The sequence below is a fragment of the Calonectris borealis genome, chromosome 3, assembly GCF_964195595.1.
Source record: "Calonectris borealis chromosome 3, bCalBor7.hap1.2, whole genome shotgun sequence".
NCBI lineage: Eukaryota > Metazoa > Chordata > Aves > Procellariiformes > Procellariidae > Calonectris > Calonectris borealis.
In genome coordinates, this window is record NC_134314.1 from 91,890,592 (window position 1) to 91,914,238 (window position 23,647).

General features: G+C 39.8%; 2 protein-coding genes across 10 annotated transcripts in view; both read right to left on the reverse strand.

Moving 5' to 3' along the window:
* STRN (striatin) overlaps positions 1-11,835 on the reverse strand; it is a 71,635-nt gene extending 59,800 nt beyond the window's left edge. Inside the window, 2 exon segments of the mRNA XM_075146640.1 lie at positions 11,321-11,659; positions 11,662-11,835. Coding sequence (XP_075002741.1) covers positions 11,321-11,659; positions 11,662-11,835 — 513 coding nt within the window.
* A 2,938-nt stretch (positions 11,836-14,773) lies between these two features.
* Positions 14,774-23,647, reverse strand: part of HEATR5B (HEAT repeat containing 5B) — a 66,730-nt gene continuing 57,856 nt past the window's right edge. For 7 of the 9 annotated variants that reach the window (XM_075146646.1, XM_075146644.1, XM_075146650.1 and 4 more), the window contains 4 exons: positions 23,244-23,468; positions 20,557-20,708; positions 17,336-17,549; positions 14,774-15,735 (listed from right to left, as the gene is read on the reverse strand). In XM_075146646.1, the coding sequence (XP_075002747.1) occupies positions 15,431-15,735; positions 17,336-17,549; positions 20,557-20,708; positions 23,244-23,468 (896 nt within the window). In that variant the 3' untranslated portion in view covers positions 14,774-15,430. The remainder of the gene's footprint in view (positions 15,736-17,335; positions 17,550-20,556; positions 20,709-23,243; positions 23,469-23,647) is intronic. The other 2 variants (XM_075146649.1, XM_075146648.1) reach the window with 2 other exon arrangements.

A 23,647-nucleotide genomic window follows, 5' to 3' on the forward strand; every position in this document is an offset into this window, starting at 1 on the left:
TCTCTCCCTGCCTCCAAACAGGCCGAGCGGAAATAAACAAGTGCCCTTCTAGCCAAAAAGTGAGAGAACATCAAAGCACGCTATTAAAAATAGCAGAACTTGCATTTGGCTGGGATGAAAAAGATCATCCAATGCCATCAGGACACAAGCTGAAGCGATCTATGATGCGACCTGCTGTCTGCAAGCAATTTCTAGCTAAGAACAAACTGACTGAACAGGGTGGAATGAAGCATTTTTACCCAGTAAGCTGGCAAAGGACAACCAATAATGGCCTGGCTCACGCACCGCTCTACTATAAGGGTCAAACCAGCATTACCGTGCCAACAATGGAGGTTAAAGTAATCTTCCACTGGTAGCAGCCTAAACAAAGAAAAAATGCAACTTCTCAGTAGTTTTGACAGCTTACTTTTGTCAGAAAGAGAGACATAAGTTTTTATTTGATTAAGAAATATCATACGACACCTCCTTCATGTGAAAATGAGCAAAGTCATGCTTCGGGTACAGGGCAGGCCTGGCTCTGTGACTTGTCTGACTAACCATTTGAGAACCAAGATTCAAAACTGTTACCAGAAGCTTCTTAGGCACATAAAATAATGTAAATGTTCCTAACTGTACCTCTAGAGCTGAAGCATCTATGACTTATGATTCAACATGAAGGAAAAGGATTGTGCTCTACCTCCTCGGCGCCACTGGCAGGCTGTATGTACTATACACATATTGCACAGGAAGAAAGAGCACTGGAAGAAATATTAATTAACTCTTTGGACATCTTTTATTGTCAGTGGTATGCCAATGCTCTTACTGATGTCTTATAACTTTTCTTTTTCCTGGACTTCCAAGAAATACTTGTGTTTATTACCCAAAAAGCATGCAGCAACAACAGAGTGGAACTCATGGCCTAAGAGCCATCTCTCCACAAGCTTATTGCCAGGATCTTTCAAAGTTACTGTGTACTTTACAGATCGGTAGTTTTATTGGCAAATCAATAAACAGACAAGTGCATCAGGAGGCTTGAGAATAATTTTGCTCTCTCCTTGGAGGCTGCACAGTTTCTAGCATAGTTTGTTCATGCTTTTCTTCTGAGTAGCATCCTTATGTCCAATACTCATTGTTTTTGAGAAATTCTGCCTCTGAAAATGAAAATTCTTACATTTGATCATTTTCATAATATACAAAAAGAAAGGAGAATATTCCCCCTCTTTCCCACAGGGTGTTAGCAACCCTTATCCCTCATTTATGTAAGTACTGGACAGTGGACAACAAAACATCAGTTATATATGTAAGCTCAAATTTTCTGTAGGAAATTCTAATGATAATATTCAGGTTTATTTGTAATGCACACAAGGACAGCATTAAAATAATAATTGAAATTTTATACTAACAATAATACTGTAACAGTCCGTATGTCATAAGCAGATTTCATTCTTTACAGTGTTTGGCAATTAACTGAAAATATGCCAAGGAACCTAAATGTTTATACCATAAATGAAACAATTTGTAGTATAAATGAAAACTGAATAACTGAATACACCGAGTTTAAATATCTAAAATGACAAATGATGAGATCTAGCAGTATTTTCTCAGTCTCTAGAACAAAACAGTGATAACTCTAGATTCACTGTTTCCGATCAAAGTATTTAGCCAATACCTATCTAAATGTCTGTGCAAACATTTGAAGTGTAAGAGGTCTGGGTTTAAACACGATGAAAAGTATAACTGAACTGTACAATTACAGTTTTCTTATAATTCGGATGTAAACGACAGAATTTTATCAATAGATTGAGACGGCACAGGACATTTCCCATGGTTGCAGCTTTAGCACAAGTAAAACCCGAAGGCTGCGCTACCTGAGGGAGTAGGAGAGCAAAGGAGGATCGCTTCCGCTTTGAATGATTTGCAACACTGTTCTACGCTTGTGCTTTGGCCACTCCTGGAAGGTTTGCCAAAAACGTCAAGAATTCACAAATATGCCCAACAAACAGGTTCTGCAACAACTGACCTTCTAGCTAATAAGGTTAAAATGCATCAAGTTGTAAGCTAGTCATCACAAACCTCTAAAATGCCTACGGGGACCATGAAAAAATTCGTATTGTTCCTTGCCTTATGGGTGGGGCGCATCATCTCCATAGAGCACCCGGCCCCGCTGGCTCCACAGCAAGGAATCAAGGCAGCATCCGCCTCAAGTTTATTCCAGGCTAAGTGCTACAAGTTACTGTATTACAGCTCAACTATGAAATTAAAATCAAGAGAGTGAAAAGAAGAAAAAAACCAACAGATTTTTTTGGGAAATATTGGGAAGAGAGATGCCTGGAACAGTCTATTTCAGCTACAATTGTACAGTCCAGTTTTTTTTTTTTTTTTCACTTTATCTCATTAAAGTTTTTTAGTATCACCAACTGCAAAACTTAGAAGTTTCAGGTGCATTTGGTCTAGATTAATAGCATTGTAACTATCTTAACTATGCCACTTCTTTACCAAGAGATTTTAAAAATAACTTTCATTCTTATGTTAAAAAAAAAAAAAACCTCATGTGCAACAACATTGTTGTTTTAAGAAATTTCCCAAAAAACTCTAAGGTCACATTACTGTGAAGTAGACAAAAGAGTGAGGCAATGTTTTAGGTAGCACTGGATTAGAAGAAACAACATTTTTTAAAATGTTGATTTCCTAATACAGGCTTAGCAGCAATAACAATATAATCAAATAATTAAATTGCATCTTAATAAATGTGGATTTTACCAATGTTTAAAAAAGTAAACTGAAATTTACACTTCCTGGAATCAGCAACCACAGTGACAAGGATGTTAGAAAGTATACTAAATCTGCACACCTTTTTAGGCTGACACCTTGACATTACAGAAAAGCAAAGGTAAATATTTTTTAATCTATTAAGAGAAAATGTTTAAAAAGTAACAATACTATGGCTGCTAAACAAATGATGCATGTTTAGTATCAACTTCTAACAGTTCCTGAATTTTACAGCTATTTCAAGTTAAAAGGTGATTTTTTTTTTAAATTCTTAAGACTCAAGAACTATAAAAAGCCTTTCCATTCTTTTCTTTAAAATATTTATCTTGATTTTTTAAAGTAAATCTCACTTCAAATTTATGGGCACTTGAAGGTCAACAGGCATCATTTGACAAAGTAAGAGCTACTAAGACACGCAATTCCATATAGGCTGCTTCCATAATTCAACAACAAAGTTTTCACAGGTTGAGAGAAACAGAACAAGGGACGGAAAAAACTGCAAGAAAAGTATTACAAAAAATATGTAGATAGCTAAAATAACTAAATACATATCCAGATGAATCAGCCTCGAACAGTCGTTCTAACCGGTCTACTGAGATCTGCCAGAAGGATTCTGCAGGCTGCCAAGGTGCTCAGTATTTTAGATTATAGTTGGGTCACTGAAGCGCTACATATTTAAGTATATTTGTAAATAAGTGTAAGTATGCTGGCGGGGGAGGTGGGGGGGGTGGAGAGGAAAAGAGGTAAAAAGCAGGTACAGGGGAGGGGGGGAAGGGAAATATCAGTGGTCTCGTACAACTGGCAGACAATTTTCCAGGCACCATACTTAACATTGCAACACACACCCACTAGCACTCGGTGCAAAGAGCGGCTAGGAAGCTTTTGTAAGCGCCTGTAGCCATTTACAGTAACACAAAACTGAAGTGGGGCCACAGGCTGAAACGAGTGGCAGGCACCGAGGCGTATTTAGCTTCACCCTGCACAGAAGCACTTCATCCCGTTTATCACCTGCACGCTCAGGGTTGGACGATACCACCTCGTGGGACTAACACAAAGCACAATCTGCTACTGGCAAACTATTTTTGCTGGACTTCTCAGAGATGTCCTAAAACTGGCATCAGATCTAAGCCCTGAAAAAATTAAACCATCCAAGAGATCAAAGATTTAGCTTACAGTAAAAAAAGATGGTTGAAAAAGCCATTTACTTACATTCTTCATCTCTTTGAAAAGATTGTTGAAAAACAATTTCTTATCAGTAAATTCAAAACTCCTAATAGATCACTCAGAATAAAAAACGATTTAGTAATTTATTCCTGGCAATACCTTGATTACTAGGCATCTCAACCAGCAGGAAGACTTTTCTTTCTGCAGTTTGAAGTGTTTTACTAGGCAGATCTCTCTTCAGATAGCCAGTCTTTCTTTTATCCACTCTTCAGTGCTGCCTTTCACTGTTCTAACAACTGCAAACATCAAAATACTTGCTGAGTTAGCCAAGCAACGTATATTCAGCTTATTTAATCATTCTTCATAAGCAAAAATCTTCTCTAATCCTCCAGTCAGTTTCGTAGTACACTTACTTAAGTAAGTGAGCATTAATTTTTTTTTTCTTTTGAGTCCCAGGAGCATGCTCCATGTAGACTGATGTAAGGACAAAAAGAGAGCAAGTTTTAAATGTGATGTAATTCTATAGACAACACTGCAATGACATGTCACAAAATAATCGCATATTATGAGCTGGAGTCCAAATTGCAAATGCTCAAATATAATTTCTTTCCACTTGCTGTAGAAGAAAGGGAGAAATGCAGCAACAGCAGTCATGTGGGCCAACTTACAGCACACATTTAAACTGAGACAATGGAAGTTCACAGGCTGAATGAATCACTTAGGGTATAGCAAGACAAGGGAGAGAAAATCTGGAGGAGATTTTTAGATTTGGCTTTGGTAACAAAAAGAGGAGTGAATCAGACTTGACCACACGAGCACACTCCTGTTTCTCGCTCCTACAGCCAGGAGCAGCTACTCCTTGTATTCAAGAATGTACCACCACCCTGAACCGACTAGAGCATCAAGTGAAACAGATACAAAAATAACTGATTTTGTTCTCACCTCCTCTTTACAAGCTTGGATATGAATATCGTGCACGCCATTTTTGTTCCGATGCTTTTTGCAATCCTGCCCTATGTGACTGCCCTAAAGGGAAACATGTTCCTGGCTAAGAGCAGAAAAAATGCAGTCTTTCCACAATGCGATCTTTAATTTAACTTCTTTGTCACTGGGTTATTTTCAAAATATTCAATATTAGTTAGCATATAGCAAACTTTTCAAATAGGGAAAAAACATCTTCTAGATTAATCCATCTACAGGCCCATACAGAACAGGTCACTATGATAAACTTTTGTTTCACATTTCAGAGTATTTTTATTTCTAGTGTATTGTCTGCAAAGCTTGGATCCTGCGCACTCTGAAGTGATTCAGAAGAGCTGTTTCAAGTATCTAAGCGTTTCTCAGCATTTAAAAACAAAACATAACAATTGTTCATCTATTTCTAAGTCAGTTCTTGCCACTTTTTAGCTAAGGAACTTAGAAAGGAGGACTTGACCAGGTCTGGCAGCCTTGTGAAGCCAAATATGTGAGTAGGTTGCTGACCAATACCTATTTTCTCAGAAAATTGTGTATAGATATCAATTTCAGTTGAGGCTTGGCATTTGTGCAGCCTTACTTCTTTTAGCATTAAATTAAGATGAACCAAAAGTCTCTGGAGATGCATGTGATCTTCCTTGGGGAATTTTACACAGCCTATTCTAGAATTAGTAAATAAAGTTTCAGTGTCTACTGAAACATCAATAAAGGCTGAGTTATATTTGCAACTTGTTGTTCAAACAGTGCAAAGTTACTTATCCCTGATGCAATAAAACTGACATGACCCAAGACCTTCAACAGAAAAAAAAAAAAAGAGGGCTACAATTTGAGTAGTACACAGAGAAACCGATTTAAATCATAAACGTGCGCTAGTAAAGACACATAGGATGTTTCACCATATGCTAACCTGACATCGAAAACCAAGTTTTCCACCTAGAACGTAACAACTGACTTCATTTTTGCTTAATTCAACAATTTATAGCAAATCATGAAAATCAGAAAATCAGCTGCTTTTTTGAAGCATAACTTTCTGTGAAAAGTGTTTATAAGTTTTAAAGACCACTTGGAGACAATGTAACACTGCAAAACTCTCTCTGTGTTCATGCCACCTCAGTATTTACACCAGCACCTTCCTAAAAGAGTTAGGCCCATTTAAGAAACACATTTTCATTACACTTAAACTAAACTACAGGTTTAACAGATTTGAGATGAATGGGAAAATCTGATGGTGGGAAATGCTCGGATCATTTATGCAATTAAAAAAAAAAAAATCAAACGACTATAAAAACCAGGTACAGACCTGCAAAGAACCAGTCTCATCAGTTTCTATTTACATTCTACTTCTCTACAAAAGCTACAAATTTCTATAATGCAGCTCTTTCATCACTGAACATTTACTCCCACTAGTCCTCCCGGCTTAAATAAAACAAGCCGTGACAGTTTACCAATGAGTATATTGGGATTAGCCAGCAATCATGCATATAAGCAAACAGGAAAGAAGAGTACAGAAGCTTCTTTTCTTTGCTTCACATGAATTTGGCAACTAGAAAGTTTGCTAAAAAAAAAAACTTAGCAAAAGAAAGGATATCTGGCAGTCACCGAGACCTATTTAGCATCATCTTTCCCAACTAAACACACCTCAGTATTGCTACCATGGTTTATTTTCTTCCGCCTTTCTTTTGATTTATCTGACGTATTTAAAACAATAAAGTTGAAAATATTGTCATTCTGGGGTGGAGAGGAATTTAACATTAATCACTGTTTTCTTTGTCATATCTGCCTTATGAGAAAAAAATATTTTATCAAAGACTTCTACAGCACTTCTGCCAATTCACCTTTCACAGAGAATCTCAGAGATTCGACCCACATCATCATATTTGAAAATCTTATACAAAGCTTCTTCAAACTGTATTTTATCTTCTATTCGCCAAACCAAATCTTTAGGAGTTTTCCATTAACTAAATAACTGATTTCATCAACTCACTGCTCATTACTTTTTCTCTGAACAATAGCTGAAGATTATCCAGCTATCAGAATGATTTTTAACTAGAAACTTAATCCAGTAAGAGGACTGTTATCTAAAAGCCAACAAACTGTAAATATCAACTATTTCTGAATCAAGTAACCAATGTCCTAAACCACACTATAAATAGCCACAGCCATCTGTCTGATTTGCCCCTTCTCCTCATTACTTTAACTTGTCTATCTCCAAGGACACAATCTTACACGTAGCGCGCCTGGTTTCACCGTCTGCCTCTTGCTTCAGAAAAGCAGCAGCAAGGGGGAAGATCATCATCCGTGACCCCCCCCAGAGAGCTAACATTACTAAATCAAACTTCCATAACCCACCTCAAGTGCTTATCTATTATTTCCATCACATTCCTTTTATTACATTTGTTTGCTATCATTTACCCACATTTATCTCATTTCATTAACTTCATTAACTCTTTCCCTATCAATTAGGTTGGATTTTTTTCTTTTGGCACTGTCTTACAAAGAATATTTTTAACGAAGTTGTGGAAAGACAAGCACATTGTATCCACCCATTCTCCGTAATTTCCTTGCAAACCTTTTCAAAGGAAAGTTTACCCAAGAAAAATAATTTTAACATAACCCTACCAGGTCCCACTACTCCAAACCAGCCTACTACTCTTAAGAAACAGGTATCAGTTAGAAGAAATGAAAACGTTAGTAGTGAAGAGGACAAGAGCTAGAAAATTCCTTAGCAGGATACGGGATGTCTATACACGCAGTTACATACAGCATAGCAGTTTGTTGCAATTTAGAACATTTGTGAAATGCGGAGAAATGCCAAAGTCTGCAAATCAGCATTTTTGCCAGAAAAATGTTTGTCAGAAGCAAAACTTTCCACAGCAACATATGCATTGCTTGCACAGACAAAATTTCTAGTCAAAACAAAAGCCATACACACACACGCAAAAGCCTTCCAAGCTCATCCAGCCCAGAAGCAGCAGAGCTCAACAGCTTTGTTGCTTGCTGGGACAAGGACGTGCATCGGCAGCGCTCGGCTCTGCAGGGGTCCCAGCCGCAGGGTCAGAATCCCCATCGCTCTCTCCCAGGGGTGGCAGATGGCTAATTAAAAGGGAAATAACATCCGCAACAGAGAATCACCCCCAACGACTCAGAAGACGTATGGTTAAGGCAAGACACCAATACGGGAGGCAGTTCAAACCCTGCTTGCCTCAAGCAAAGATACGAATTTCAGTGCCCTGCATATGCATTTGATCAAACTCTTGGCTATTTTGAGATGGGTTTGTCCAATACATAATGACAATTCTGAAATGCCTCGGAAACGCAGGCCAGAAAAACGCAGAATGAAAAAAACCTGAAGTTTAAAACTTTTGCAGAACAGGAAACCCTTTCTTGTCAACTCTCCCAAGCAGCTGCTAGAAGAACCTAAGAAAAGGAAAATTACTCATTTCTGAAAAGATATGAAAATAAATGATAATGCTATAAAACACAGTTTGTGAATACAAAAAAGAGGATTAATAACATTAGTATTTATTCTACTGAATTACTTCACAGGACATCATGGAAGTTTATTCTTAGGATAATTTTTCAATCTGCAGATGTCAAAGTACCGTAAACAGAAAGCAAGCACTAAAAGTGAAATATGTAATTAGCAGATAAGCATCTAGGACAACCCTGTATGAATCTGTTTTCATTCTTATTTGAAATACACTGCTCATTAATGATGCTTGCATAGATATAAATATTGAAGTCCTCTTTCATCCTGAATGAGGAAGATTATATAATAGAGACAACAATAATTTCAAAAGGTTCAAGAAAAATAATGAGAAAATCAGAGTAAATATGAATATTTGCCAGGGAAAGCAAAATATAGGCACTTGATAGGAAGAAAAACCTTGAAAAGGCAGTACTAGACCAGTAACTAAGAACAGAGAGTAAGCTGCCCGGCCTGCCAACTCACATATGTCATAAACTTGGGTGTGTGTCACCTGAAAAAGCATCACATAATGCAAAAGAAAGATACTCTACCTGAATATCACATATAGTTCCACAAAATTAAGTACAAGCAAAAGAAAAAGAGAAAATAAAAAGAAGCCCAGAGGGGAAGAAAAGATAGGAAATCACAGTGGGACTGACTTACAAGGTGTTTTTTGGAGAGAGGGTATACCTTAACTAACAGAGCAGAAGCCAAGCATGGTAATACCATGGCATAAAGTATCTGAAATATTTAAGTATCATGGCAAGTAAGAAACTGGAGATAAAAAAAGTCTACCTCTAAGAAACAGATGAATTCCAGAAAAAAATTATGGGATACTAAGAAGACCATACAAAATAGGGCCTCTGCCACACAGCCTCCCAAGAGAGCGGATAATCGAACACTGAAATTTACATTGGATAGAAGACTAGTAAAGTACAACCAGGAGCACTGCACCTTTATCCCAGGAGAGAGAAACTGCCCGACCTCAAACTTCTATTATTCTGTTAAACATTTCCAACTATATAGGCCAACAAAAGGCTTCAGAAGGAGCACGGAACCAGTTGTTAATTAACGCTGCTCATCCTTCAGCCATACATGTACGATTTCTAAAAGCCTTCCTGTAGTTGCTGAACCCCTAACATAAACCTCTCACATGGATCAAAGAACATTCAACTGACTTCAAGTGGTCACAGCAGACGCAACGCCTGATGCCTATAGAGACAGCCAAGAATTTTGCACCTTTCTGAACATGACTCCGCAGCAGATAAATGCTGTTACAGCTCATGGCAATGCCAGCCACAGCTAATTATAACTTTATTGAGATGTTTTGGCAAGAGCCAAAGGCGTTCAAGAAAACAACTTGTAACCGGCTTATATTCCCAGTTCTGCCACTGATAATACATGACTTCAGCAAATAGTTTAAATACTCTACTTCTTTCCTCCTGTTTCATCCATAACACTTACCAAGCTTTTGAGGGATATTTGGGGGAGGAGGAGGAATGGCATGCTAGCCTCTGTTGACAGGCTCTATAAAGATGCAAACTGTTATTACTATTAACGCACTGGCAGAATTTCTTAGGTCCTACAAAACAGATTTTTTTTCCTCCAGAGCAATTTTTGAGATCTATATCAGCTATGAAAAAATGTCAAGATATTTATGAGACTCCACTGGATATGTGACATGTGATATTCTTCTCATACATAGCTAAGCTAGTTACTTTCTACATAGTATTTCCTGGATGTAGTGAATAGAAACATGATTCTGTTACTAACGAATTTTCATTAAATCATTGAAGTTAAAATAAAAATTACTCTTTTGTCCTCATGACCACTTGCTTTAAATTCCTACAAGGGAACCCTCAGTGAAGAACATCACATTTGCCACTTTTCTCAGAGCAGTTGTTTGATGTTACCATAGAAAGTACAATTAAAAAGATGACTTCCCTACTAATTAAAAAAAAAACAACAAACAAAAAAAACCCCAAAAAACAGAGAAGTGGTTTGCATTGCTAAACAGGCTCAAGACTCTCTTGACAAAGATGGTACTTTCAAGGAAAGACATAGAAAGAAAAGAGATGGACCGCAAGCAAGAGACAAAGAAAGGAGACCTAAAAAGGAAGCCAAGTAGACACTTTTCAGTCTCAAACATGGCCAACCGAGAACCAAACAGTGGGCTGCCGGTAATGTGGACAGCGTTAAGGTTTACAACAGAGATTTTCTTGTAAACAAAGCCAAAGAGGAACAACAACGAAGGTTGCATTATCGACTGTTATTAATGTAACGTGCCCATCACTGAAGTATCTGACAGTAATGGCTCTAGGCCAGCAGTTCACAAGGTCTTTAACCACAAGATCACTATCAGTCCTTTAATGCATTAATGAGCGTATCAACCCCACCGCTTTTCAACTGAAAACACTACGTAACGTGTCCTATCATACAAGGGGTTGCAGCCGGTCTCACAGGCCTGGCCAGGGGGCCGAGGGCCCAGAGGGGCTGCGAGCCAGCACCGAGGGCCCGGGGGAGCCGCCCGCTGCGGAGGGGCGGCGGCACAAGCGGGGCGCGCAGCTCGTCGGCGGCAGTTTTTAACAGTGGCTTACGAAACTGGTGACAAGTTTAGGCGGCCGGCCCTGGAGCGGCACCCGGAAAACTCCGGAGAGGCGGCGGGAGCCGCGCGGCGGGCAGGGGCCGCTCCCCTCAGGGCCGGCCGCCATGTCACGCCCCTCCGCCCAGCGGCGGCGGCGGGGGGCGGCCGCCCTCTGAGGGGGAGGGAAATGGCCCGCGGTGGAGCCGGGCGGCCGCTCCCTCACAGGGAAAGGGACAAGGGGGAAGCCGCGGCAGCGGCCAGGGCGGCCGCTCCCCTCCGGCTGCGCAGGGCCGGAGATCGCGGGGATCCCGGCCCTGCGCAGCCGGAGGGGAGCGGCCGCCGGTGCAGGGAGAGGGGGGGAAAGAGGTCGCGGGTGTTACCTGCAGCTCCGCCCGCTCCGCCTCCCACTCGGCGCGCTCCGCCTCGAAGCGGCCCCACTCGTGCTGCAGGAAATGCAGGATGCCCGGCACGCTGTACTGAGCCCGGGACGCCGACACCGGCGCGGCGGCTCCGGAGGCTGAGACTCCCCCGCCGCCACCGCCTCCTCCTCCTGCTGCCGCCGCGGCGGCCGCTGCTGCCGCCGCCTCGCCCGGCTCTAGCCCCGGCCCGCCCGCCGGCGGCGGCAGAAGCAGGGCGTTATTATTGTTGTTGTTGCTGAAGAAAACGCCGGGCCCCGCTTGCTCGTCCATGGCCGGGCCGGGTCTGCCGCGCTCCCTGCCGCCGCCGCCCCCTCCTCCGCGAGCCGCCGCCCGCACCCAGCCGCGTCCCGGCAGCAGCAACAACCTGGGCGCGTCCCGCCCGCCGTCACCGCCTGACAGCCGCCCCCGCCGGCTGCTACGGCGGCCCAGCGGGGCCAATTCCAAAGAGCGATTCGCCCCGGCCCCTCTCGCGGCATTCTGGGAAATGTAGTTCCGCTGGGTGGCGGGAGTGAAGGGGGCAGGGCACAGCCGCGGCAGGAGGGGCAGGGCAGCGCTCAGCAGCAGCGGGAGCGCAGATCAATCGTAATCTCCACCTCGGAGCAGGATTTAGCTGGCTTCGGCACACTCGCGGCCCACCCTGGGGACATAAAAAGGGCAGGCGTCTCGCAGCAGTTCCACAAACCTCGGTCGAGCCCTGCCCACTCACCCCCAGCTTTTCTGTTTCGGCCCTGTTCTGAGCAGTGCTTGGTCTCAAAGCACCAAATACTATAAATCCATCCCAGGATGGATTGAAACGGAGAGCAAAACAGCATTTTTCAGGAATTACCAAGGAAAGGGAAAACAAGATACTTTGAGACCAGCGGCAAAGCCTTGGGCTGAGCTGCCAGCAGCATTGCTCCCTGCTACTTCTCCCAAAGACACACAAAGACAAGAAGTCAGGCTTGCTTTCCACGCTACGTGCATACCAACACCAGAGGCTTGCTGAAGACAGACAAACACACCATTACCAACACTACCCTGACAGCAGGGCTAAGTGCTAGCAGCGTCCCATTGCCTCCACTCAACCCCAGGCGTGTGTGAAAGATGGCGGGTGCCCACCCAGGCTGCTGCGGTAGGGTCTCTGCGGGGGCCGGGGAGGGGCCTCGTTGCCCCTCACCGTGCCCTGGGCGCACCATGAGCGCCCCGCTGCTTACTCAAGCAGGGCTTCCTGTTTCCTCCTGCCTGTTCCGAAATTGTACTTGCCCGCTTCGTAACCCTGCCCTCGGAGATTAGAGCTGTGGCTGGTGGACGACCTCTTCGCGCTTTTGAAGAGGGAAAGACAACTAAGGAAGCCTATAGAGAGTGTCGCAGAGCAGAGGGGAACGGGAGCGAAAGCACAGAAGAGGGAGCGCGCTCTGGGGGACCTCGGCAGGGAACCGGGGTAGAACAAGGCTCACCCAGAAAGAAAGGAAATGGCAGAGAGAGAGGAAAGACGTGAGGGGAAACGAAGTAAACGAGCTTCACGAAAAAGCACATTAAAAAGGCCATTGACAAAGAAGGTGAAAAGAGGGGTGACAAAGAACAATAAGCACTACAGACATTTCAAGTTATTCTGTTTTTTTTTTTTAATCAAATGAAATTTGATGCTAAATATTATGTAAAACCACATGGTTATACCTTTGGTATCAGGAGCAAGCCAAGAAGCAAACGAGGCCTAGAAACTGGGAAAGGATGTATACAAATGAAAGTTAAGCATGTTGTATACAGTCACACAGTATATAAAGAAAAACCTCTCCCTTCTCTATCCCTCTACATCTGTCTAGTGCCATTTTCCCTTCTGCTAACTTTTTTCTACTTCTTAGTAGACTTCTTAGTTGACTTCTTAGTTATGCTTGATTGCTACACTTCCCTTCCCCCCAAGCTTTCTGAGTTTTCAGACATCTTGTAAACTAGAGTCTAACCAAAACATGGAAGTGCTGAGATAAAAATTAAGGTAAAAAAAACCTGATTATAGACAAAAAGTTTCCAACAAACATCGAAGTCATTAATTACTAAACTACCTGGGGGGAGGTAATCTAAAACAGGTTATAAAGTTATTTTCTTAGTTTTACTTGCAAAATTTTTGTGTTCAATTTTGTACTGAGTTTCCTTAATACTTTCTCTCAAATGTTAAACAGGTTCAGAACTACTTCTGAGCAACATAGCCTTGTAATGCTGGAAACACTTATCAGAAAGTGATATGTTTTAATCAATTTAATTCCCACTACACATACAAAGACGAAAAAGGTAGTGAAGTTACTTTCTTCCTCATGTACGGCATATTGTTTTTACTTCTGCGTGTATCTTTACTCCTATAGGACAATGGAACAAGACTTGGAAGTTAACATCTTTATGAAAAAAACATTTGAAAGATTAGAGTATGCACCACTTGTTGTGTCCTCACTTTAGTACTAAAATATTCACTGTGAAATAAAAGCTCTTCTGATTTTATGTTAAATATTTTGCACACACCAAATACAATAGGGGAAAAGAGCATTGTCTTGTCCTCCATTTTGCATAGGTACTTAAAGGGTTATACAAGGTCTTATGGGAAAAGAGACTAGGCAAGTGACTGCAAAAATAATGATCTGCAAATATTTCAACTAACTATTAATCATATTCAATTCTATTTACTATCCCTTCGTTGTATTTGGGTTGAAGTAGATGCTTCCAAAATACGCAGTTTTTACAGAGTATCCAGAAAAACATCAGAGATGAAACTCAACAGGCCTAGTCGAGGCTTCTAGTTATGTGACTTCTCTCTATAAAGCAAAATGTATAAAACGATCCCTATAGAAGTCCATCGATTCAATAGCAGTGTCAAAAAATTCATGTAAATCAGTGTTGCATACACAAGAAAATACACGGTTCTGCACTTCTGCCACTAGGACGGGTGAGGTCTGCCAGCAGACAGTGGGAGTCGCTGGCTCTGCACTGTAAGGTTAGCACAGCACTTGAGCTCTACGCTCCAAAATCTGCAAATCAGACTCACTCAGATGTGAGGGGAGCCACGCGCTTTTCAAAAAAGAAAACCCTGGTAGGGGAAGGAAGAACTGGAGGAGCCTGGCTCTCACTTGTGTTCTGCTCCCTTAGTCAGTACAGGTGCAAAGCACACAAAGTAATCTGGCTCTGCAAACTTTATCAAGGACTACAGATAAGATAGATCCACTGAGACTAAAATCTTGCAGGAAGGTTAAATACCTAGGAGTCTGGACAAAGAGCAGAGCACTGAATCGTCATATTCAACCAGTGTCTGGCAGAATAGGAAGACTGCTAACACACCGCACCTACAAGGGCCAAGATCTACACCTACAAAAATGCAGACAGGAGGCAGTTCTCTTTGTAAGCTCAATTTCCAATGCATTCTTTAAAATTTATCTTAGAAGAGATAGGGCATTAGACTCTTTGCATCCTTTATTAATTTTCAAGCATGGAAACGAATCTGAAGAATTTACACCACATAAATAAGGACAACTCATTAAGATAGCATGCTTGATCGTTCACCTTGAGAAAGGCTGAAAATTTTCAATTCTTTGTTTTTTTCATGCAAACTGAAATGATCTACAAGGTCTGACAATCCCCTTCCCTACTTCGTTTTTAAAAGAAAAAGTGCATACTTCTACACTTGAAGTTCCCCATGGTACATGGTAAGTACTGCGTAACAGTTTCCCCTCCTCCCTCCGTCCCCACTGTGTTAGTGTGTTGGCACAACGGTAGGATAACAATCACCAGATTTCAAAAGCCACTCAAAGGTTTGGGGTACCTTTTAAAAATAAATAGAACTATTTAGTCAGATACAGATATTTTTTTCTTGGTGGATAATTTGTAACACAAATTCATAAATATGATCACATTCAATTTCCTAAAAATCTATACAAATACAAGTAACACCACTTCCCTTGTAATGCATGGATTTCAAGTAATTACACAAAGCTCTTATTAGACAGCCTTTCACATACAAATTACACAAAAGTACAGACATATATGCAGTAACACATCAGGGATCATGTAATGCTTCTGACTACTTAATGGTCCAAAAATAATAAAAGTAATTCAAAAAAAGCTAGTTTTCAGTTTAATTGTTGGGGTGGAATGTACTGTGGGTGGTGGTTGCCTAGCAGCTGCTTTTGCTTTGCTGGCCTGACTTGCTCGGACTGCAGTTTCTAGACGTGTTTTTAATTCAGGAGCAGCTCCCATTACTGTCTTGAAAGCATGTGGGTAAAGTGGACCAATGTGCATTAAATTCTGAAGTGCAAATTCGTGAAGATCTTTAGATGCTGTAGATGCAGAAGCAAAGGCATTTTCATTCAGTAAATAGGAGATCAGAGTGGGAACGAGAAGGGCAAGCAACTGGACTCCTAAAAGTGAAAGAAAAAAAAGTAATAACCGTATCAGAGAAGAAAACAAAGAAAATTAATTTTATCAGTTACTAGACTGATAAGGGTAATTTTGTTTTCAGAATTGACAAAAACACTGTAATTAAAAAATGATCAAATAAAAAACAACTGAAATGTAGATGGTTTCCTGTCCTTTGGTCACTCAAATCTGTCTTACCAGGATTGTGTTTCAGACTTCTATTATTGTTCATCAAGTTATTTTGCTCAACACTTCTTTACAGATGTCTTTGCACCATCTGATTGCAGATCATTGATAAGAGATCGTAAGATGTAGAGTGCCTATCATATTAAAGGATTTCAAAACACTTTTCAAGGAGACAGAAACACTATTCAATTGAATCTGGCTATCAGCCTCCCCAGTGAGCATAACAGAACCGCTATTAGTATGCAAGTGTTCACAAAAAAGTCAGGGACAGTTATCTGCTATATTACTTCCATTCTGGAAGATTCCAAACGAAAAACTAGCACCACAGTTATACTTGGGCTAGCACGACCTAATGAGGCCACAACCCAAAATGGCAGAGGGATCAAAAGGGTTTATCTTTAGAACAAAAAAGCAGCTGAACTTAAGCAATAGGGCTAATTTTTGTATCTAGCAAGGATACAAGCATGCCTTTGAATTGAACACGTTAATTGTAAATTTTAAGCTCAAAGAACTTAAACATTAATGGTAACTCATTTATCTAAAATTTTGTAGGTTATCAGAGTATTAATGATTTTCCCCTAAAGGTTTTGACTAAATTCATACTCATAGGGTGACTGTTTCCAGCCAGCATTTGCAAAAATCAGATGTTTTGTGTCCTCACTCGCTTCAGTTACTCTCTCATTTTACATGTTTCAAACAACTGTGCCAGAAGCAGAATGGGGCTTAAGAAAACATACATTTAGCGTTTTATCATCAATGAAGAGAAATACCAACAGGGAGTATGTTGTGGGGAGGGAAAAAAAAAACCCCACAAACCAAACCCACACAAAAACAACAGTAATATTTTTACCAGGAAATTTATCAGCATTTAAAGCCAAATGTCCGCAGAGTAAGTCTTTAGAAAATGCGTTTCAGTTGGAGAATAACTGAACTTAAACTATAAATACTGTATTCTATCTACTGAAGCAAACAGGAGGCTCCATCTACAATCAAGATATTCTGACCAGTACAATTCAATTTCTTGGGCTTTTTAGATAAACTTTTTTGAGCTCGTAGAAGCAACCTGATAAAAGCGATGAGTCTGCTAAAATAAATAAAAGTTAACAGTGGGAAAAAGTATATTTAAACAGTGTGAACTACTCATTTCCAAACAGAAGAAAACATCACTCACTACTGCAGTTCATGTTTAAAATTTCTTTTCCTGCAATCACCAGAAATGCAAAGGCTACAGCATCTCCTACTCTACGTACTATACGAGTCCATGTATACAAAAGTTCTAGTACTGGAATTACGAAAGCATGTTGCACCGACATGGTCTGTTTGTGACTATGCCATCCAGTTCCTAACTGCAAGATTTCTAATGTTCAATATTCTATTTTAGCATTACACATTTCTCTAGAAAAACTAAATACTTACTATTCTGTTCCTCACCAAGGGCAACCAATGTTTCAAGGACTTTAATTCCTTCCTGGACTGCTAATAGCTCCAGGTTGTTGTTCGGGCGGCTCCTTTCCACAGCTTTCAACTTCTCAACCATGATAGGGGCCAATGAATGAATATATGGAGTTGACAGGGCACGATTGGTGTGTTGGAACACAGAAAGCAGAAGCTGGTAACACTTGGCTTGAACCTAATCAAATCAAGATAAATACATTGTCCTGAAAGTTATTTGTTAACTCAGGGAATTCTAATAAACTCTGTTATCTATGTATGTGAGATACATGTGATACAAAAAAAAAAGGATGACTAAAGGGGAAGGAAACATACTGAATAAGAGGAAAGCAGCAATACAGCCCATCTGCTAAAATAATACTAGCCCAGTTTTCAGTAAAAGGAAGGCCAGTTAGAAAGAACATGCAGGTACTAAACAGCAGTAACAATATGAACTCAAGAGAAAATAAAGGAATAGTTACTGTAATACAAGTCAGTCACACAGGTCCACAGAGATCTACATCTTTAAGTCTCAGAACTACCAGCATTAATAGTAGATGTATTTGGAAAATCATGAAATGCTATTCCAATCTCAGAATGGTAAAACAGCCCATAAAAATGACTCAGATCAAAATGATCTTATTGCTCTAACATAAACCAAGACTGTAGTCAAAAGTGGCAGGCCTGTCTGTCCATCCTTCTCATTCTCCATCTTGTGCTGGTAGTAGCACAGGAGTATACGTGTAGCCATACAGTGAGCTGGATCACAGAACCCTCTCCTTGTCTTCCTTCTATTTTCTTTTTCCCTCCTCCCTCTTTTCTCTGGAAAGCAGGGATTATTAAAGTCAATGTTTGGAAAAATGAGTCACTGATGATCTTGTTTAGATGAACTTATGAACGCATTTTATTTGGGCGTACAAAGATCTTCCTCCAAAATCCCACACAAATAACCCAGAACTTTTGAAAAGGTAAAGCGCCACAACAAATACAAGGATAAAACACTGCACATGCTTTCAAACTGCACTCAAGTCCGACAGGATGAGTTATTGAGCCCATGCTGAACAGAAACATTCTAGAGGAAATATTATTGAACACAATGATCTGTGAGGAAATCCAGGGATGGCTTGAAACATAGATGTTTAAATAAAATTATTGAATAAAAATGATCGATAATAAAAACTAATAGTAAGAAAATACAAGTTATGCAGCTCAGGTCACTGTTAATTCACTAGTATACTACTACAAGTTTCCTATACAATTCAATTTTTAAGTCCTGAAGTAACAACACATCTTCTAATACCATTTGTATTCTTTCTAACAGAGCTCCACGGAAGAACATTTTCTCCTAATGCCTTACTCAGCATCATCTTTAACCTGTTTCAACAAATTATTCCTCTGTCTCTCCATACCATTCCAAATAATTCCCTTCCTTTTCTGTCTACATTCTTTAAATTTTACTCCTTATTAGCTGTTAAGATTATTAGCCTTTGAAATAAGGAGTAAAAGTCTCTTTTCTTACATGCATGCATAATTCAAATAGGAGTTTTACAACTGCATATGACAGCAGAATTTTATGCAAGCTTCTTTTATTCCATCTATATAATATAAAACTTTTGACTATTCTGCATTCACAGAAGTTTACAAAAACTCCTGTGAGGTAAAATCAGGGCTTCTTCAAAGCGTGTAAGGAAAATGTAAAACTTACCCATGTAAATACCCATGTAAATATACTCATGTAAAACTTACCCATTAGCATTGAAAGACATGGGTCTCTCATCTGAGTTCCCTTCTTGGGGCAAAATGAAACTGAGCTCACCAGCCCTCTGGTTATTACTGTACATGATATCTCACCTTTCAGACTTTTGCAGGTGGTAATAGTTTCACAAATACTCCTGTATTTCTTATGAGGCACGGGTATTTCTTTAGAAGAGTTTTTCCATAATTGGTCCAGTGCTTTTAGTACAATCAGTATAATGCTTTTATTACAAACAGGTGTCTAGTTACTGACCCCTACAATGAGTGTTTTATATTTAAAAAACTACAACGAACACACATCAAGTATTACAGAGTGTATGTTCTGCACATCAGCGAGGACAGGTGGACACAATCTGGCTGCTGTCAAAGCATGCTCTGTGAATTACAAAAATAGTCGTAAGTTCCAGCTCACTGACAGCTTTCCAGCAGGGCACTCGGCAGAGATGTACTTCTCTCCCTGTTCATGTGTTTATACAGAGCTGAGAGAGAGTATGACATAAAAGTTTCTCCTCAATACAACTGACATTTCCATTCACACACTAAAATTTTAAGTAGCTTTCCACCCAAAGTCAGGCTTCAGAACCAACTGAATTTTATGTCCACGCTGGAAAACACCAGCCCTGCTGCAGACAAGAATTACCAGTCTAAACAGGATTTTAAATGCTTTGCTGTGACACTAACACATCAGCATTTTTTGCATGTTCTCAGGAATCTCCACAGCGCTCACTTGTGGAAACAATATAGATTTTTCTCTTTAGCTCCCACCTGCAGGTTTGTATACCCACTCAAACAAACTGATATATACATGGCTTAACTATACAACGCATTAGCCTGCTTGAACAAAGTCAGTCTACAACTTTTAGTTTCCCTCTTTAGTGAGAAAATAATTTAGAAGATAATTCACAAAGACAAACCAAAGGGCAAAAGTGAAATCAGGAGACAGATGGTTCACAATCTGTAGATGTTCTGACAGTGACCAGAAAATTACATTTTTGCACTCAAACTGAGTTTTGTATGACGTGTAAAATAAGCACAGGTTTCGCACAAACAAATATAAAATTCATCAGAAACATGGGATGTAATTTCATCTACTGAAAAAGTAGTTTAGTTTATATTATGAAAGATCAGCATTAATGTAGAAATGTCACCACTCTCTGGTAACCAACCTTTTCATTTGCTAAAATATCACATAACAAGTATTTTTTTCTTTTTAAAAAGCTGCAAGAACCTGGCACAAGGCATGAACACACATTATCTAGAAGCACTTAGTTTAGGTTGTTTTGTTCACTAAAGAGTTTCTATAATGCACTGTTGAAAATTCTAGTTATTTTGACAAGCAGTATCTGTCTCTGAAGTGAAGGCATCACAAAGCACTCAGGAAATACGGTAAATGTATCAGAATCAGTTTTTCTCAGCTATGTATCATTCACATTCCTATAACATGATCTTACCCAAGGATCACAGGAATTTAATGCACTTTTAAATCTGTTCATACATCCATTTTGTAAAGACTGCACTCCAATTATTTCAGTGCTTGCTGACCAAAGGAAGAGAGCAATAGCTGTAAGTATGCTTACTTCATCAAGAATAGGCTTAGAGGCTTCTGAAAAACAAAAACGAACAACGCTGTGAGCTTACTCCAAAAAGGGTTTAGAATTTATTTAATAAAAGCCAGTGAACACAGATAAACTCACGAAAAGGAAATACGTGTAACTTGACATTATTTGCAACTGCGTACAAATATGCATCTACTTATTACAGAATCACTTTATCATGATTGACTGTGACTAACTAAAAGCTGAGCAATTCTATTCTAATAGTTGTTTTAATAAAGCAAGTCAAAATTGCTGAAACTTAAATATTTAGCAACAAACATCACCCACACTTTCTCTGACCAAGTCGTATTTTTTGTTTTTAATGTGTAAACGAGAGGAAAAATGTATTTTTTAGATCCTTTCCCCACTAAAAATATATACTTTGCTTTTTTTTTTTTTTTTAAATCTCTTCAGCTGATACAGCAGAGTAAGAAACTGATATCCAGCATGGCAACAACTTTTACTTAACATGAGGTTTCACATACAGACTAGCTGATCTGACAGCTACCTGTCACCAATAAGAACAGTCCTACTTTAACCTTTCCTGCTTTTCAAATAGTCTGTATTTGCCATTTTCATCCCTTTTTTCCTTGCATGAGCTCGGTCTTCACGGATCTCATTCATGAATTTACATCAACGAGAAAAAAAATTATATTTATATATAATTATTATAATATAAAGTACTGTTCTGCTGGTTTTGTTGGCCAGATTGGTTCTGCTCTCTCTTGAAGGGCACAAAGAAACAGCAGATACATAGTCAGCAAAAAGAAAAACAGCATGACTGCCCTTTACAGATGTCAGCTAGTCACTCAATTGGCTTAGCCATGATGTGAAACCTCACTTCAAAAAACTACTCCAAGGATTTTAAGTGACAATTTTTAATCTTTTAAATTTTAAATTTGTTTAAATTTTATTGAATTATGAGACTTGAAATCGTATGCAGTAGACCTTGCTTAGATTCTTGTGTGTGTGATGTGTCCCACTCCACAGAAGATTGGAAAGGAAAAGGAAAACATACTCTTGCAAGGAACTGAGAAAGATTTCTGAAGCCTGCAAAAAAGCCCAAAGCCAGTAATGTTTCTGGAAAGAGGGACTAGGAAATCTTTACAGTAACAAAAGGCTGGAAGACAAGAGCTGATGTGACAAATCAAATTAGAAGTTTGACTTGGTTAACACAAATCTACTGATCCTTCCCCTTCAGACATTTTCAGGATCGTTTGCAGTTACCTACTCACTCCCTATCTCTCACATGAGTAACTCCATTCAAGCCTCTCTTCAGTCTCTATAAATGGCTCCTTGGGGATGTAAAGGGATGTTTTTTGGCTGTACTACCATTATGCAAATGACAAATCTTTGTGTCTCTCTTTTGCCAACTACACTGAGACTGTACATCTTTTTTGCTTTTCGAAGGGCAAGGCAAAGTACGAATGCAAACCACGAGAAGTAGTCTGCAGTTCTCTAAAGAGACACAGTAGACATCCTGCTGGTGGGTAACAGATTTTTTTGGCAGGGGTAGGATTTTTTTCTCACCACTGAAAGCTTGTAACAGTATTGTGGATATCCTATTCCAGTATGAACCTTGCCACAATTATCCCTTGCTGTCTTCACACTCATTCACTTTAACATTCACTGTCATTAAGACTATATGAATCGTGTCAGCAAACACTTAAAAGATACACTGATTGCCATTTTTCTTGAGGTTTAATTCAAGGTGTCGAGTCCATGTACAGTACTGAACAACTACAGTTTCAGTGAAGAGATCAGTTCCTCTAAAAACACTGTTTTGGCAACTAAAATCTCCTTTCCTTTAAGCTAGCAGGTATTCTGTGGAAAGAAGAAAGGAACAGTGGAAACGATAGTTTGCTCAGGCCTTGCCAACACATCTAGAGTTGCCAGTAGTCACAGAAATTGAGGCATAGTCCAGGAAGTAAAGTGAATTCAGCTTGGAACTCCTTTAGATTTTACTTGTGAGACATTCAGCAGGTATCAGAAGGACTGATCAATATCAGAAGGTAGATTTCCAAGTTCCAGAAACAAGTCATTAGCTGAAACTTGGTAAGGTCAGCCTGAGGAAAATCTAAAGCATGAAATAATCACGTCATAATGGGATTCAAAATGGAAGAGGAAAGTCTGAACTAGTACAGAAAAATACCCTATGGAAAGGACCTGCGGGGGGTGGGGGCTGCAAGATGAGTTGCAAGAGGCAAAATTTCTAACAGGAGGTTATGATCAATATTGTCAAAGAAAACAGACCAACAAGGACAAAGCTGGGATGGGAACTCTTGAGATGTAACTGTATTTTCTTAAAGCCAATGCTGTGCTTGTCTTCAACACAACCTATTAAGTAACTCTAATTAGTTATGCTGTGTGCACTCAGGTCTTCCTCCCATTTCCATTTTACAAGCAATTCACCACCACCTTTAATCCCCAACCCTCAGATATGAAGCCTATTAAATTATAGGCAGATACAATACTTGCCTTTTCATTACAGCAAAATCTAGTTCTCTTTAATTTTAACTCTCCTGCACTGGGAAACCACTTACCAGGTTGAGAGTATTCCAAGATAGATGCCAGAGTGCTGCGGATAAGTCCTGTCCATTGTTTCTGAGTTTCATCAGTCTTGACTGTTGGAAGAGTAACAATAGTTTTTATTCCTTGAAGGGCTGCACTGACTGGAGGTGGGACCTGATTATCTGCCGATTTTACTGCTGTTTCTTTCAATACTCTTGTAATCAGAAACAGGATAGTGGGTAAGATTGTCATACATCCTTAAAAAAAAAAAAAGACAAAATAGAATTTCTGAAATTAATTCCAACAAGTGTCATAGATAACCTCTTCAGCTTTCCCAGTATGGATATATATGGCTAGGAGAGAAAGGAGACACCAAGATAAACTGCAATTCAGGTAACAAGTGATATGTGCCATTCAATATTTTATCACCAAATTT